This window comes from Nipponia nippon, unplaced genomic scaffold (genome assembly GCF_047370975.1).
Source record: "Nipponia nippon isolate SJK-2023a ecotype South Korea unplaced genomic scaffold, ASM4737097v1 scaffold_2, whole genome shotgun sequence".
NCBI classification, from domain to species: Eukaryota; Metazoa; Chordata; class Aves; order Pelecaniformes; family Threskiornithidae; genus Nipponia; species Nipponia nippon.
Window position 1 is genome coordinate 105,312,066 of NW_028262336.1, and position 16,456 is coordinate 105,328,521.

Sequence of the window (16,456 nt, forward strand, 5' to 3'; positions counted from 1 at the left end):
TTTAGTGATGCCAACTAAAACAATCCTAATCATTAATTGAATGAAAAGAAAGGGGTCTGCATCTGCACTGATATACACAGTGTTGGCTGTAAGAAGTGAAAATATGTGAACTTTACCAGACCCTCACATTTTATTTTACTAATGTGACCTGATAAGAGAACAGAATTATAGATATGGGCTGACAATGTAACTGACTTAATTGGTTGTTTCTTAAATACCAATTGTTGGTAATAATAACAAATAGCACTCATGTAATTCATTCAGCATCAATAGCTAACACATTTAGTTCTCCAGGACTGACAAGAACAAATATTTTCCTATCTTCTGTGTTAAATGAAGCATAATATACAAATATAGCTTAATCAATAATTCTTGAAAATGACATTATCAAATATATCGCTACATTTTCATCTTGACATACCAATCAATGGATCCATTTCGATTGGAAGATGGTGGGCTTGATCCAAAGAATATCCTGGGGCTCCCCGAAGGCCTAAACATGAAAGGAAGAATAAAGCACATAGGAACATTGTTGTCTAAATTTTTTACGTGATTTTTCTAGGTTTAAAACTGCATTATAGCATTATTATATATAAAAAAGTAACTTCTTACTATTACTTGTTCTATGAATCTTTTAAGATTCCTTCCTCTGTGCTACAGAAATATGCATTTGTTAATTCTTCGGTTATGTAATAGTAACTATAAATGTATGAGTGCTAATTTCATCACAATTTCTGCAGCCACAAACATTCATTAAATAACTCATTTAAAATAGTATAACAGAGAATTTTTTACATTTGAGCACTGGGTGAGACTTAATAATAGCACAGAAAAGAAGAATAATTGGATTAAACATTGTTATGAGTTTCTTATATAGGGAAACCAGTAAGTGACAGAAACTTGGACCTTTTCATGGATTTGTCTAGAGTTTTTAGCTGGGAAAGTGTGGTCTACAGTAAATTTGCTACAATTATTCTTATTACTTCTGTCTTGAGCAGTCCTTAAGCTGTTCATCAGCAGCTCCATATTTAGTGCTATCTGCCCTCATGCACAGATAGCATTGCTTTGGCTCTCCTGAGTACCTTTCCTACCATATAAATCACAATGGCCACTACTGAAAACACAATTTTTGTGTGAAAACTGCCATGTTGCACAAGAATATCCTCCATAAGAGATACAGAGTTCTGGAGAATAAACTCCGAGTGCAAACTGATGACTGAGATTGCTATGTTCTTGGGCCTTGTGTGGCTTAGTTCACATTTCTAACTCTACTGCTTTCAATAGATCAAAGATAATGATGCAGGCTTGAAGATGTGGTGAAGTGCTGTATTTTATATGATGTCTGTCTCGATCCCCAGTTAGAAGGAATTGCAGTGAGAGGGCACTTGAGTGGTTAAATCCTAATCCACGTTAGAAAAGTGCATAGTTTCCTGACTATGCTGAACAAGAATTCCCATGAGCGCAGCTTTTTCTAGTTTGAAATGTTTCTGCCTCATATTACACATCGGGAACTCTCCACTAATGACCTTTGTATTCAGTAATAATTGTTATTTTCTACTACTGCTATAGACAACTGGAGGAGGTAAAAGAAAACAGAGTCTACAGCTGGCCCTGCCAGCTTCTAAAAACCACTGCTCTGAGAACTTCTCCTTCCCTCCTTTCTCTCTCTTCTTTCAAAATCAAACCAGTTTGGGACAGATCTTTACTAGTATTAACTTAGATTAATTTGATTCTACTGTGAGATGGCTATGTAAATGCCTTTCATTGTGTATAAATTCTTAATGATAAACCTCTACGTACATCCCACGACAGTAAAAGTGTTCTGTGTGTACTTTTCTGTAGATTAACCTATCCTGTTTGTTTGTTTGTAAACAGAGAACAGCAACATTCTGAATACATGTGACATTTTAGTATTCATGCTAAAATTATTTAAGCGTTCAGAATAGAAGTCACATTAAAACTTATATTACTATTCAATAATTCACAGTGGTATTAACTTCATTTGCTCTGATAGTTCCCCTAATGCATGCTTATAAGGGAATTCCCATTCATTCCTCTAATATATTGCTTGTAACACTGGTCTTTAGACAGCCTTGTGCATAAGAGGTGGGATCTATTTCACCTGACATGGATTATTTATTGAGGAGATGTTTACATTTAAGTCTATTGGAGGTAGACACCTATGCTAAATCTCACAAATCCCTCTGCAGAAGGACCTATTTTGTCCAGGCAGTTCTCCTGTGCTGCAAAGAGGGGAGGATTTTTCTTTTTTTGCCTAGTGCCTACAAAGTTCCTGAGTCAGTTCCCGAGTCACACTCTCAAACACCAGGTACCTTCTTGTTTTTCCCAGGTGGTAAGAAACGTTCAAAAGTTTCCAGATGCTGCAACATAAGAGCTATCACAGCAGGAAGCTACCTTAGAAAATGAAACCTGTTCATTCCCATTCAGGGTAGCAGCTCATGGCCCCACCACCTGTTTAGCAATCCCTGGGACAATCTACATGTCCAGGTGAGGAGACAGGACAGTTCTAGCAGCAATATGGAGAGGTGAGCAGAGGGGCTGGAAGGGAAATTTGGGATGACCTCATTGAATGGGCTTTTGGGAGCGAATAAGGAAATTTCTCTTCAGAATAGTTCAGTGTCCAGCTGCTTGGGTTTGCGTAGGGTCCCACAATATCTAATGGTGACCCAGGGGAAGGCTTATGACAAGCTCCTGGACAGACCTGAAATCTCTCTCAAGTAGCAGACAGTGATGTACGCTATCTAGCATGCCAGTATGTATTCCTGAAACCTGGGATATATTAATATCGGCTGTGTCGAGAACAGCAGCACTCTCCTGAAAAGCATTATATCAAAGGCTGATCCTGATGTAGCCACAAATCGATTGGCTGCCATGGTGATGTGCTGCTGTTAAGGAGAGTGTTTCTAGGAATGACACCAGAGAAAACACAAGCTTTGATTATTTGACACAAACCAGAAAAAACAGTAAATTTTTGTGCACAGGCAGGTGAGTGAGGTTAACCCACATCTAGCTAAATAGCACTCGAAATTAAAGCTGCACTTTGAAGGTCTTCAAATTTGAATGAAATGTGCCCATGAGAACCTACCTACTGTGTTGTGCCACCGATTGACCGCAAACAGCCTGCTGCAGGTGACGGTCACCACGGCAGGAATGGTCAGGTGGGGCAGCGTGTTGGCTGCCACGTGTGTGACGGGGGAATTTGATGGGAACTTCAGCACCATGATGACATCCTGCTGCATCTGATCTTTAAACATGAGGGGGCTCTGTGGAAGGAAACACTGTTGAGTAGAAAGGAGAAGAGAGCAGAAGAAAACAGAAGGGATAACACAATTAGTGAGGAGGTCTGAGGGAAAACGAGGTTAAAAAAGAGCAGACAAGCACGTGCACATACAGGGGAAACAACACTACCTGCGCGTCTACACTAGTGATGGAGGAGAACAAGATCAGAAGCTATTATCGGATCATTACATGAGGGCAAGTAGACAATAGGTATGGTAAGGGTTATTGTTACAGGGCGCAAAATGACGGTGGGCATTAATTAATATTCAGTAAAATGTAAAACTATACAGCAGTTAATAGTCATACAATAGAGATATGAATCAAATAAAAGAGTTAATTAATACATCATAAATATAAATGCTATAAACTACAATGGTTTAAAAATGAAATTTTAAGAGGGACTCAAAAACTCACAGATATTTAATTTTTCTTAATTAATTCTTTATATGAAATAAAGCACTTCCAAACATAGACAATTTAATTCTATGTAAAGCGTATACTTATTAGGGAGTCTGTAAGCTAATTCTAAACTTGTTTGATGATTCTACAAGTGACACAGTTTTTTGTACATGGACAATAATACTGTTATTAGATACCATTTTGAATGTGTTTCTTTTCAACGACTGTTACATAGAATTATTTCTAGAAGTTCAAATAATCCTTTCTACTTATCACTTCAAATTATTATTAAAAATATATTATCCATATCTTAAAAATATAAAATATATATTATGTACGTTTGACATCTACACGTTACTTAAAATAACACAGCTAACACTTCCAGATCAATTCCCACTTTCACAGTATACAACTAGATAGAGTGATCTCCTTGTACATAGATAAAATGATTGAAACTACTGCACGTATTACTGTCAATTTACAAAACTTAAAATACGTAGCTCTAAGCATTTAATCAAAGGCACTGAGGGGCACAGAGATCTGTCTCATTCAGTCTGGCTACTTTATGTAATTCTTTGCAAGAAACACAGAGAAGAATGCATTGGGAATTAATTCTGGAGTTCAAATTGAAATTCGAAATATACATTGTATTCTCCCAGGGGAACAGGTGGGAGGATTCCAGTACGATTTGAACTCCAATACTTCATTTTTGTCAAGCAGGCATTGTTCATAAATCAGCCCCTAACAATGCATCCTTTAAAACAAAACAAAGCAAAACAAAACAAAACAAAACAAAACAAAACAACCTGCTCACTCTATGAAAAGCCTGCAGTCATTCCCACTACTTGCAGAAATAAGAATGTAAATATGTATTTATCAAGTGTATATTTATGAAGATAGGGCCTTTTTATACAATATCAGACAGGAAAAGCCACGACAGTAGGAAGCTAAAGCTATTCAGACCTCCACCTTGCTCTGCTAGAGCACTGCGAGCCATTTCTGCCAGGAGAAGGTATGGCTGTGTGGGCAATGGAGGGCATTAAAAGTGTTGCTTAAATGGGTACTTTATGATCTACAAAGGATCCTCAGGTTCAAAGGGAATGTATTCCCGGCCAGCAGTTATGTCTCACCAGGTGCATGGCAGAGCTCCGAGGTGGATGGGGCTCAATGAGCAACTGCGATGGCGTCTGTCCAAAGTTCTGTATCTGCGCCTCCATGGCCTGCGGGCAAGGGAGAGGGACTGTCATGAGCAATATGCATCAAGGAGAGAGGTCAACACACTGTGTGACAATGCAGGCATATCCCAAGTCAGCCATGAAAAAAGTCCAGAAAATTCACCCGGTGCTCTCCTCCCAGGCTGCAGGCTCATCCAAGTGTTAGTATTTTGTAGACAAGCTTTGCTTCTCCTTTCAAGCATGCTTCAGTTATCCAACTAACCATTCTCATTTCAAGTAACTGGCGTTATATGTGAAAATGTTAACCTGTGAGGACATGCAGTTCAGGTCTTGAAAGGGCTTTTTTTTGCACTAAAAAGAACATATATACCTTAATAAAGTCCTTTGTAAGGAGGAAAGTGTGAGGATCTCTAATAAAATAAGCCTCTGGAATCTTAAATGGGGGGAAAGAAAAGCAAACTGAGAAAGAAAATTCATGTATAAAATATAATAAAAACAAAATAATTACTATTTCAACAACAACATTAGTAGGTTAAAACAAAAAAATGCTAAGAATAAATCTTGCCAGGCACATTCAGACTAACGTAAAAATCTTTCCAAGCTGTATACATTCACTGAGTATTTATTTTGTGCTTAATTTTATTGCATTTTTTCATGGGCTTTCAGGCTTCACAGGTTTGAAATAAAAACTTAGCAATTTCAATGCATTCTTCGAGACTTAAATCTACTTTCAGAATAAATCTGGAGTAATTCGATAGGGAGTAGAATACAGCCCATACACTGAGATGCTTCCACTACTCAAACAGTTCATTCAAACAAAAATATATTTAAGATATAGTCACAAAAACTTTGGCAAAAGATTGCTGCTTGTAAAAGCAATACTGTTAAAGAACACTCCTTATTTTTCAAATAGACAGGTACAATTTTATTTGACCTTATAAAATCAAGAATAAAGAGTTCATAGACAACTAAACTGGCAGATTTGGAAATGCACAGTCCATTATGTACCTATATATATACCGTACCCTGCACTACTGACCCTTAATATTTTTCTTGCGAGCTTTATGAATTTTTCATTCGCTACCACACAAGAAACATGAAAAAAACACCAAAAACATGACTGCCTTCATAAATTACATTATTTCTTTCAGACATAAAATGGTAAGAAGCATAATAAATACTTCATGATACAGAAGAATCTTTTTAATCTACATATTTTGTAATTCCTACAAGCCAATCTGTGTTTTCCTCCACAGCATAGATGCAAGAACAGATGTTAGAGAGAGATTTCCTAACAGGGCACTAATGTCTACCACTCTTGATGCCCTAGATTGACAGGTATATAATGGAATACCACAAACAAACATTTGCCGAAAAAGAAACTTAATGCAAAGTCCAGTCAAGTGGCTGAAGGACTTTCAATGGATTGTAACCCTAGTGCATTTGATGCTGTAATTATCCTGGTACAGGTGATTTCTTGCTTGTTGACTAATTCAGAGTGGACTTTAGTCTCCAAGGCACAGAGTGTTTCTTTGTGAGCATCTCAGGATTTATTAACATCATTTAATGACAAATTATTCTAAATCATAGTGTAATTTAATACAAAACTAATGCAGTTGTGTGGGCTTATGCATGTACGTGTCTACACATCTATACAGCAGTTATCTATATGTAGCACATAAACAGTATCTCTTTACACGCTGTGTAGATACCTTCACTCATGCAGACACTTTTTATACAGGAATATAAAATTCACTTCGAGATAAATCAAAGGTAGTATGTTCTATTACATTCAGTACTCTATAACTGATTTTGTTGGCACAGAGAAGGGAAGGAAATTATACTTGTTTGTTAATTTCCTTTGCAAAATGACAAAGATTAATATCAACAATATCAGGCACTGTGTGGTATACGCTTCCACGCAGATCTGTCAATAGTATTTTGAGAAAAGTAATTTCCATTTTTCTTTTTTTCAAATAATTATCAAGGTTAATTTAATTTTAATTTTTGAAAGAATTCTGTGTTGAAATAAGAGTGTTAATTGTATTTGGCATCAATACTGAGCAAAACCCAGCTCTTCCTCTCCCACCCTTTATAGTGATCCCTTAAATGATACTTCTGTTGTCTTGCAGGCACATTGAAATGAATTATTAAATTTTTTTCAGTGCAGCCCAATTCTAATTTACACATTTACTTTCATGTTGTCCAGTCTTGGCAAATTCTGATTATTTGGCTATAAATTCTGCACACATAAACTTTGCTGGCTTTGCCTCCCAGTTCAGGTAGATTTATGATAGTAACAAGGGAAGAGAAAGAAAAGCAGAATACAATAATAAACCAGCATGAATTTTTCAGATGATGAGGAATGGACACCTAAAACATAACTGTCAAAAGCAACTGTTATTTTACAGCTGAAATGTCCTGGTAAATACTCACACACTTTAGGCACTCATAATTTTAAAACATTTAAGTTAATGCCAAGTCCTTCCATAACCAGAACTAATGCAGAATCAAGACCTTGATATTTAGGGAAAATTGAATATTTTTGCTGGCTTGCACTTACAAAGACAACTGCCTCTCTCCCACCTTGTCGATAGTAATGTTATCCTTTTCTTTCAAAAGTACCATTTGTAAAACTGACAACTCTTAGAACCATTAAAGAAACTGAACAATGTTTCTTTAAAAATACCCATAATATTCAACTACTGCACTGAGACTATAGTCTGCACAAAACCACAGCTGTGCACAGCTACAACTGGTATTCCTCTCTAGAGCTCACAACACTTAAAAAGGACAGAAAAACCTTGTCAAAACTTACACAGAAGATAAACATAAGCATAGAGAGATAAAGTGACTGGCCCAAGGGTATTCCTAATGCTGCCTCCTATCAGATCACTTGACACAAAATGAAAAGCAGGTACAGAACAGATCTGTGAATAATAATGTAATACATTGATTTGTTTACAAAAGAACTCTGGCTGTATCTGAAATTAATCTGAAAACTGGTAAGCGTACACTGCAGTTTTTCTTGAACTGTAAATCATCAAACTTTAGATTTATTTAATGGTCTTAAACATTTCAGTCTTAATAATTGATTCCTTTTCTCCCCATCAGATCTTGAGTATTGTGTGCAAAGCGCTACACCACTCCCTGAGACATACATTCTAGTCAATTTAATACAAATTTTAATAAAATAAATTTTATTCTCATTTCACCTTCAGATGTCCTTTGTCTAGAAACGATATAAGCTTGGAATTCAGTGGCTGCCAGATTTAACACTTTTGGAACAGCAAAATGTCAATTATATTAGTTTTCACTTTCTTAATAAGGTGTTGCAGAAAAGCTATTTAGTGAGCTGATTTGAGATTCCCTACTGTTTTTAATACACATAAAATGAGATTTGTACTCCAGACACTTCAGGGAGTATCTGTTAGGATATGATCATGTACTGCATAAAGATAAAATGGGTCTTAGGATATTATTTGATAATCATAGGTCAGAACAAGGAAAGAAAAAGTATCTGCAAACTTACTGGCAATCCAAATCTAAAATGAGTTGATCTCACACATTCTAATTTATGCAATCAAGTAAAACACAACTTCATAGCACTTAATATTGGCCATCTAACAATATATAGGGATTCATATCATATGTTTACATACATATTTTACCAAGAAATCAATACATAAAATCATACAATCTTATGAATGATACTAATCTTAGTTACAATAAGTGATATCCTAAATCCATTTTGCTCAAAGGAAATAAATTATTGGGTTCCAATTTTTATGCTTAAAGGCAGACTGTACATTCACAAGGATACTGGGATGCTCCTCTGCAACCTGGAGGATCAGTCCTTAGTGTCAGCTTCTTGTGAAACGAAGAGTTCAATACATCTGCTTTGCTCATTACGCAGCCTACCAAATTATTTGATTTTATTTCTTAATTCTGGTTGAAAGAAACACAAATCTGCCATTAAAGAACTCAAGAAATCTGTTTCTTTAGGTATAAGAACTGTTCTAGTGGTCAAAGGCAATGTCTTCAACAGCAAGCAGTGTAACCCAACAGGAGCAGAGCTGCAGAGCAAAAGAATTGGTCTTGAGGAACCCATGCTGAAACCGTGCCTCCTACAGTGTTTTCCCACCAGGCTGGCTCCAGCATGGGCTGCAGACCTCCATCAGCTGAGCTCTGCTACCTGCACCCCTGGAACACACTGCTTCTGTAGCTTAGAAGCCAGTTCACACACTTCAAAACTACTTTGCAGTGTGAATGAGAGCATGGCAAATACAGATGATCTGTAGCTTCCTTTCAGAAGCACAGTCCTAACAAAAAGGCTAGAATTGACTCATCTGAAATACCACAAAAGTGAAGGGTTTGATTGCTCTTTGTCATACGTTTGCAAAAAGGGTAAGCCATGAAGCAGTTTATTTTTAACATACTTTTTCTCTAAAAAACTGTTCTGGTTTCAGCTGAGATAGAGTTAATTTTCTTCCTAGTAGCTGGTGTAGTGCTGTGTTTTAGATTTAGGATGAGAATAATGTTGATAACACACTTGTTATTAGCACACTTAGTTGTTGCTAAGTAGTGCTTATGCTAAGTCAAGAACTTTTCAACTTCCCATGCTCTGCGAGGTGCACAAGAAGCTGGGAGGGGGCACAGCCAAGACAGGTGACTCAAAGTGGCCAAAGGGCTATTCCATACCATATGATGTCATGCGCAGTATATAAAGCTAGGGCGGTTGGCCAGGGGGCAGCAATCGCTGCTCGTGGACAGGCTGGGCATCAGTCGGCAGGTGGTGAGCAGTTGCATCACTTGTTTTTCCTGGCTTTTGTTCCTCTCTCTCTCTCTCACTCGTTGTTTTCCTTTTCCTTACAATTTATTATTATTATTGTTGTTGTTGTTATTTTTATTATATTTCAATTATTAAACTGCTCTTATCTCAACCCACAACTTTTCTTACTTTTGCTCTTCAGATTCTCTCCCCCATCCCACTGTGGGCAAGGGTTAATGAGCAGCTGTGTGGTGCTTGGTTGCTGACTGGGGTTAAACCGCAATGAAAAGTTCTTTAGAAATGCAGGTAAAATCAGCAAGGAATATATTAATGGTCCATCGCATTTGCAAACTCCCCTTTGCTGAGAGAGATGCCTGGTGACTACATAACATAAGAATGAGCACTTTTACTTTGAATCATGGAGGGAAGAAAGAAATTCCTAAAACCAGACTGCATTGCAGATAGTAATACACTGTTTTTATGTGAAGTAGCCTTGTTTTATTAATCTTCACTGATTACTACCATAATCAGTCAAACTTTCTAAAATATGGGTTACCTAAGTTTCTCTATGTTTTTATTACTTTTTATACATACTCAGTCTTTTTATTACTAATTCCCATAATCCTGGTGTGTTTTGTTCCTCTTGTGTACCACATTCAGGTTTTTCTACAATCTATTTTCCCCTGTGCAAGGGGAATGAGCCCAATGAAGAGCCAAAATCTCTAGGCATTTGAGACATATGCACCACAGCAACAGTCATCCATCTCTGCATTTCCTGAAAGCTTTTTTCATTTTTGCATCCAAGTGAACAGAGGAATCCTTTATGTGCGCTCCCACCCATGCAGCCAGCACACTCAACAGCCCCCAAGCACTGACTTCTTCAGAGCAAACATGATTGACAGCCCTTTGGTGGGCAGCATAAGCAGCTTGAAAATGTTACTGTTTTGTATGAGTGGTGTGAGATGCTGCTTTTTCATTTGCATCTACAGCTGTTAAACAGCATCAATATCTTCAGGACTTTTGATAAGTTAGGTTAAGAGTATTGATTTCCATTTTATTATTGTATGTTTGAAGGAAAGAAGTGCTGTAGTTTAAAGACAAGCAATGACTCAACTAGTCTGGAGGCTTCGATACAGTCAGTTATTTAATCAGGATACTCAAGGGACTGAAAGATGGGCATAGAAATGGATTTTCTCTGCAGGTCACTACTTTATTAATTTAACGATGGAGAAGGGGCAACCTTAAGCTCCTTCCCCTCACAGGAGGTATCTCATTGGATCCAATGCGCAATTAAATGGCTCCCCAGCAGAAGACCAATAGCTCAGAGCTGACCTTCAGCCTCCTCCCAGAGTCAGTCCACCCCTGAATGTCTTCGTCATTCCCCTGTGAAAGGAAATAGTACTAGGAAAGGAATAAGAATGTGAAAGGTAAGATCTCCCATTCTCTTTACAGGCATGAGTCACATTACTGACCTTATTTGTCTCAGGGAGCACTGCCTTTTTGCTTTCACATTTACTTTATTAAGCTACTAATTGTGATACCTAGTTCTTTCCTGTTTCACCTTTATAGTTCTCCCATTCTTGCCCCTGGTAATCCAATATGCCTCTCATGACAAAAAAATATTTTAAACACTCTGCCAGCTTTAGCAAGCTTTTGGTTAATACACTGTAAATGGGAGATAAATTCAATACATCTCACAAACAGAAACAGAGAAAGTAAAGCAAAAATACCATAAAGATGGATATCCTGCAGTCAGGGCAGGTTTAGCTGAGGGCGTTCTTTACTCTTTAAGGCATTCTCTCATGTGTGAGATTCCCGTGTGCCTGAGCACAAATACTTCCTTTTCATCTCTAGCAGGCCATCCCCCTGAAAATCATGGAAAACTTCCTTACACTGAAAAAGGCTGATATCAAGGAGTGAAATGCTCTCCTCCCTTCCTAACTATACCAGAAGGGAAAAAAAAACGATTTTCTATAGTTTTTCTCTTTCTTCTATGCTGCCAACTCTGCCTGGAACAAGGAGTTTACTACTGATATAATGAAATTCTTTCATTAAATTACACTAAAAACTACAGCAAACTCTATTATGCTCTAAAGCAAATAGTTTTAACTCCCAGTTCCTCTGGCAAGGTCTATGTTGTTACAGGGGCTCCTCAGGCCACATTGCTCAGTTCATCACTTTCTTTCTATAGTTGTGATAATTTTTAAAATGGTGGGTTTTTCTCCCAGCCCATGGCAATTTCGCTGCCTTTTTTTCCCTGCTGTTTGCCTGTATACAAAGCAGACAGGGAGCATCCCTTTGCTTGTAGAGTCAATGCTGTGCAAAACTCTAAACATAGGCTGGAACCGAAGAAAATCATACCTTTATTTATAGTTTTGTTTACAATTACATTCAAAATAATTTTTTCCCTCTTTCAAATAAAATAGAATAGAATCATGGAATCATAGAATCGTTAAGGTTGGAAAAGACCCTTAAGATCATCGAGTCCAACCATTAACCTAGCACTGCCAAGTCCACCACTAAACCATGTCCTCAAGCACCATGTCTACCCGTCTTCTAAATACCTCCAGGGATGGAGACTCAACCACTTCCCTGGGCAGCCTGGTCCAATGCCTGACCACCCTTTAGGTGAAGAAGTTTTTCCTAATATCCAACCTAAACTTCCCCTGGTGCAGCTTGAGGTCGTTTCCTCTCATCCTATCACTTGTTACTAGGGAGAAGAGACCAACCCCCACCTCTCTACAACCTCCTTTCAGGTAGTTGTAGAGAGCAATAAAGTCTCCTCTCAGTCTCCTCTTCTCCAAACTAAGCAACCCCAGCTCCCTCAGCTGCTCCTCAGAAGACTTGTTCTCTAGACCCTTCACCAGCTTCGTTGCCCTTCTTTGGACACGCTCCAGTACCTCGGAGAATATTAGAAAATAGAATATTTCAGTTGGAAGGGACCTACAACAATCATCTAGTCCAACTGCCTGACCAATTCAAGGCTGACCAAAAGTTAAAGCATGTTGTTAAAGTCATTGTCCAAATGCCTCTTAAACACTGACAGGTTTGGGGCATCAACCACGTCTCTAGGAAGACTGTTGCAGTGTTTGACCACCCTCTCAGTAAAGAAATGCTTCCTAATTTCAAGTCTGAACCTCCTCTGGCGCAGCTTTGAACCATTCCCACACATCCTGTCACTGGATACCAAGGAGAAGAGATCAGCACCTCCCTCTCCACATCCACTCCTCGGAAAGTTGTAGAGAGCAATGAGGTCAACCCTCACATAAAGAACATTTTATTATTCTCATTTCACGCCATTATTTTGTTCAGTTGAACTACTGTATTTCTTATGTTCATGTTTGTAATAACTCCTGTCCCATACAGATTGGTAACATTTACTGAAACTCTTGTGTGTTCATTGATGTCATGCCAAATGAAAACATTGTTCTGTCATCATTCTCCCAAATCTGTACTAAGTTTATAAAAGAAAATGTTGCTTTCTTTGATCATTAAGCAGTAACACATTAGAAAAGATCTTACTGCTAGGTTACTTCTGTGAGAGATGTAATAGCATGATACAATAATTCATTAAATATGTAACTTCATGCCATAAATAGTTATGGTTTTGAAACCTGGGCAATCAGGAGTTTTTATTTTTAGATGACTGATAATTGCCCTGAAATAATTTTCCTATTGTTATGTAATGGACAACCTCAGAAACAAGGATTCCTCTTGATCTGACAAGCAATTTTATCTTTTCTGAAGACATTCCCTCATTTCTTTTAAAACAAGAATTTTTGTTGGTGTTTTTGGATGATAAATATTTAAGATGACTGACTGAAATAATTTCTCATCACCTAAATTCTACCTATATAAGGAAACACTTCCATATCCTCTTTTTGTTGTTCAGACACCAACGCTTATGGTTACATTCAAAAGGCTACATGCACAAAAGCTCTATGTGATTTGTTGGGTGAGAGGCCAATCTAGATGATCTTTCCCATCTGGTGTTTAGGTCTATAGAACAAGCTTCTCTTTGACATCTTGATTCTGCAATGCAAATTACTAAAATGTACACCTGCAACATAGAATTTCCCTGTTGATACTACTCCTTTGTATTACTCCTTTATGTGATGGTAATCAAAGCATCACAACATGCAGAATTGCACGCAGATGTGTCTTAGCTAGTATTTGCAAACCAAACCAAACCTAACCTAACCAAACCACTTCCACTGCCTCAATGTGTCTCCTGTTGTATAAATCCTGTTACTGAGAGTTCTCACTCTTAGGTCTTAGCAAGATCATGCTCAGAGCATCATTTTCTATTCTGGCCAAACTGTTTCTTTTTTCCTGAGTTTGTGTCACCAGTTTCAAGTTCCAAGAAATTCAAGTTCTTGTTATTACCAAAACTCCTCTTGAAGCTATCCTTGCCTGCATCTTTCCGTTTTTGTTTTTTTTTTTTTTTTAAATCTACCATTACAGTCTTAGGTTTGTCATACTTCTCACTTCTCGACACTCCTACTCGGTTTTTGCTTTTAAGCCAAGTGTTTCCTTTCCTATCCCTTATGTCATCCTTTAACTAATTTATTTTTCTCTTTTGCATATGAAATACAAACCAGTATGATGAAATCTTAATTTATGTTTTTAGATCTTTGAGATGGTTCGTTTTTTTTTTTTTGAAACAGAGCAAACTTATGACACAAACATTCTTTCTGAAAAGGCTCCTAGGATTCCAAGCAAATTATCTCCAATAATGAAAAGTTATTTCAAGGCTTTTCTAAAGCAGACATAAATTTGTTACATTTCCTTGAGTAAGAAATAAAAAACCCTCTGAATTTTTAAATGTAGCTTCTCTTCTGACTGGAACCACTACAGATTTTCAGTCTACAAAAGAGGAAGTGAAGGAATGAAAAAATTATATGAAAACTGTCATTAGCATCCCTTAGTTGGCAGTCACTAAAATTTACAGGCATTTTTAAAAAACACTGCTGCTGTCTGGGATGCTACAATTGTTTCCACATGTGAAAAGCAGTGAGTAACAGCCAGAAAGCCTGAAGTTCCAGTTGTGCTAAGCTAAAAATTGCCAGTAGTATTTTTGAAAACACCATCAACTGCATTTAGAAACTTGCTAAATTTTACAAGTCAAAAATACTTAAAAGAAAGTCTTTTTTGTTTAGAAATGCCTAACTAGATTATATTATACAATACCTCAATGAATTCACTAATGAGAAAAGAAGTCCCAAAGGTCAAGATTAAAAAAATCCCATAAAGCTCTGGGAAGGCTGCAAATATCATTTCTCTGCATTAACAACCATACCAAGAGCTCCCTGTTCCTATGGTAATTCCTTCACTGCTTCTATAAGGCTCCCAAGGACTGCCTTCATAACACTTTCCCTCCCTCCTCCTCTGCACCAAGAGCTCCAAATGTCCTTTCTGTCCTTTTCCACTCTTTGCTGTTCACCTGGTTTCTCATGCTCCCACTGTACCTTGGCCTCTTTCCCCTCCCTCAAGATGACAGGAGTTGTGTAAATGCCCATCTTCCCATGCAATGCCATTTCCCCTCCTTCATCCCGCATTTTTATTTCTTTTCTTCAGACATGAAGAGAAGCTGCCTACCCTGACCTGTTCAGTTAAACACTACAGAACATGCAGGGTTTTATTCTGGGCAAAAATTGAAGGTACTTTTGGTTTTCTTATTATTTAAAACTAATTTTTGAAAAAAAATTCGAACTTGCACATCACTGATCCATCACCACTTATATTAACCAGAATGCTGAGCTGAAAGCAGAAGCTAGTTATTCTGTGGCAATGAAGACAGTGGTATTATTATACCTTTATATTCCTACAATAATAAAGCTCCAGATATTGTCCAGGAGTAGAAATGCTACAAAACAGAGAAGGTACTTGTGAAAAATCTTGTGTTACTTTTCCTCTCCATTGAGGCAGAAGAAAGAAGAAACTTCTATTGTAAGATCTCCTGGGGAAAGAGACATGGAGCAATCTCTAGTCTGGACAAAACAGCAAAACCAAGCATCTCTGTCTTTATTCCATAGCCTGGTCTGGAAAGCAGAGGCTGTCAACCTGACATCCACTCACAGCTCTCAAGTAAAAAAAACAATGGTATTTTCAAGGAAACTGGGTGACTGAATATTTCTGAAGGACCCCCAGCTTTCAAGCTGGGTGACCAAATGGCTCGTCACTTCTGCTAGCCAGGAAAGGTCACAGAAGCAAAAAGAGCCTGGCTTTGCTGGTACCCACACAGCTGCCGGAACAAAGGGAAACACTAACTGGGATTGGAATAAAATACAAGTACCCTAGACTTGTTAAGTGCTTTGGGGAGTAATTGGGAATGGAGCCAAGGAAGTAGCACTGGGCTACTTCCCATGGTTTTCAGGGAGGCTGATGTCATCTGAATAGTGCACTGCCTCTTAAACATAGCGAAACTTTACTCTCTGCTGTTCGAAAGGAGAATTTGTTGGGGACCACATCAGGTTTAATACTATTTATTAGCTCTCTTTGCCTTTGGTTTTGTTTAAGACACCGTATATGTTTTTAATTGTTATTTTTAGGAGCACAGAGGCCTTTAAGCATAGGCATCCTATCCATAACGATGCAACATTAATATCAGCAGGAGGTTTCATTGAAACTTTGAAACTTCATCCACTCTTTTCTAATTAATTTTTTTTTCTTCTTGACTAAGAGCTTTAACAGTGCATGCTTGCAGCTGGTTTTAACTATGCTTTTTATTTTAAAAGCTAAATTGTGAGCTTTAAAAATTCACAGTTAAACTTTTTAAAATCAACAGTAAATGTATGTAAAGTTTCTGCAT

General features: G+C 37.6%; 1 protein-coding gene across 7 annotated transcripts in view; it reads right to left on the minus strand.

Moving 5' to 3' along the window:
• Positions 1-16,456, minus strand: part of NBEA (neurobeachin) — a 513,742-nt gene that overhangs the window by 22,163 nt on the left and 475,123 nt on the right. For 3 of the 7 annotated variants that reach the window (XM_087756961.1, XM_087756960.1, XM_087756958.1), the window contains 3 exons: positions 4,830-4,919; positions 3,107-3,299; positions 422-493 (listed from right to left, as the gene is read on the minus strand). In XM_087756961.1, coding sequence (XP_087613087.1) covers positions 422-493; positions 3,107-3,299; positions 4,830-4,919 — 355 coding nt within the window. Of the gene's footprint in view, positions 1-421; positions 494-3,106; positions 3,300-4,829; positions 4,920-5,244; positions 5,308-16,456 lie in introns of all 7 variants that reach the window. The other 4 variants (XM_087756957.1, XM_087756956.1, XM_087756962.1 and 1 more) reach the window with 2 other exon arrangements.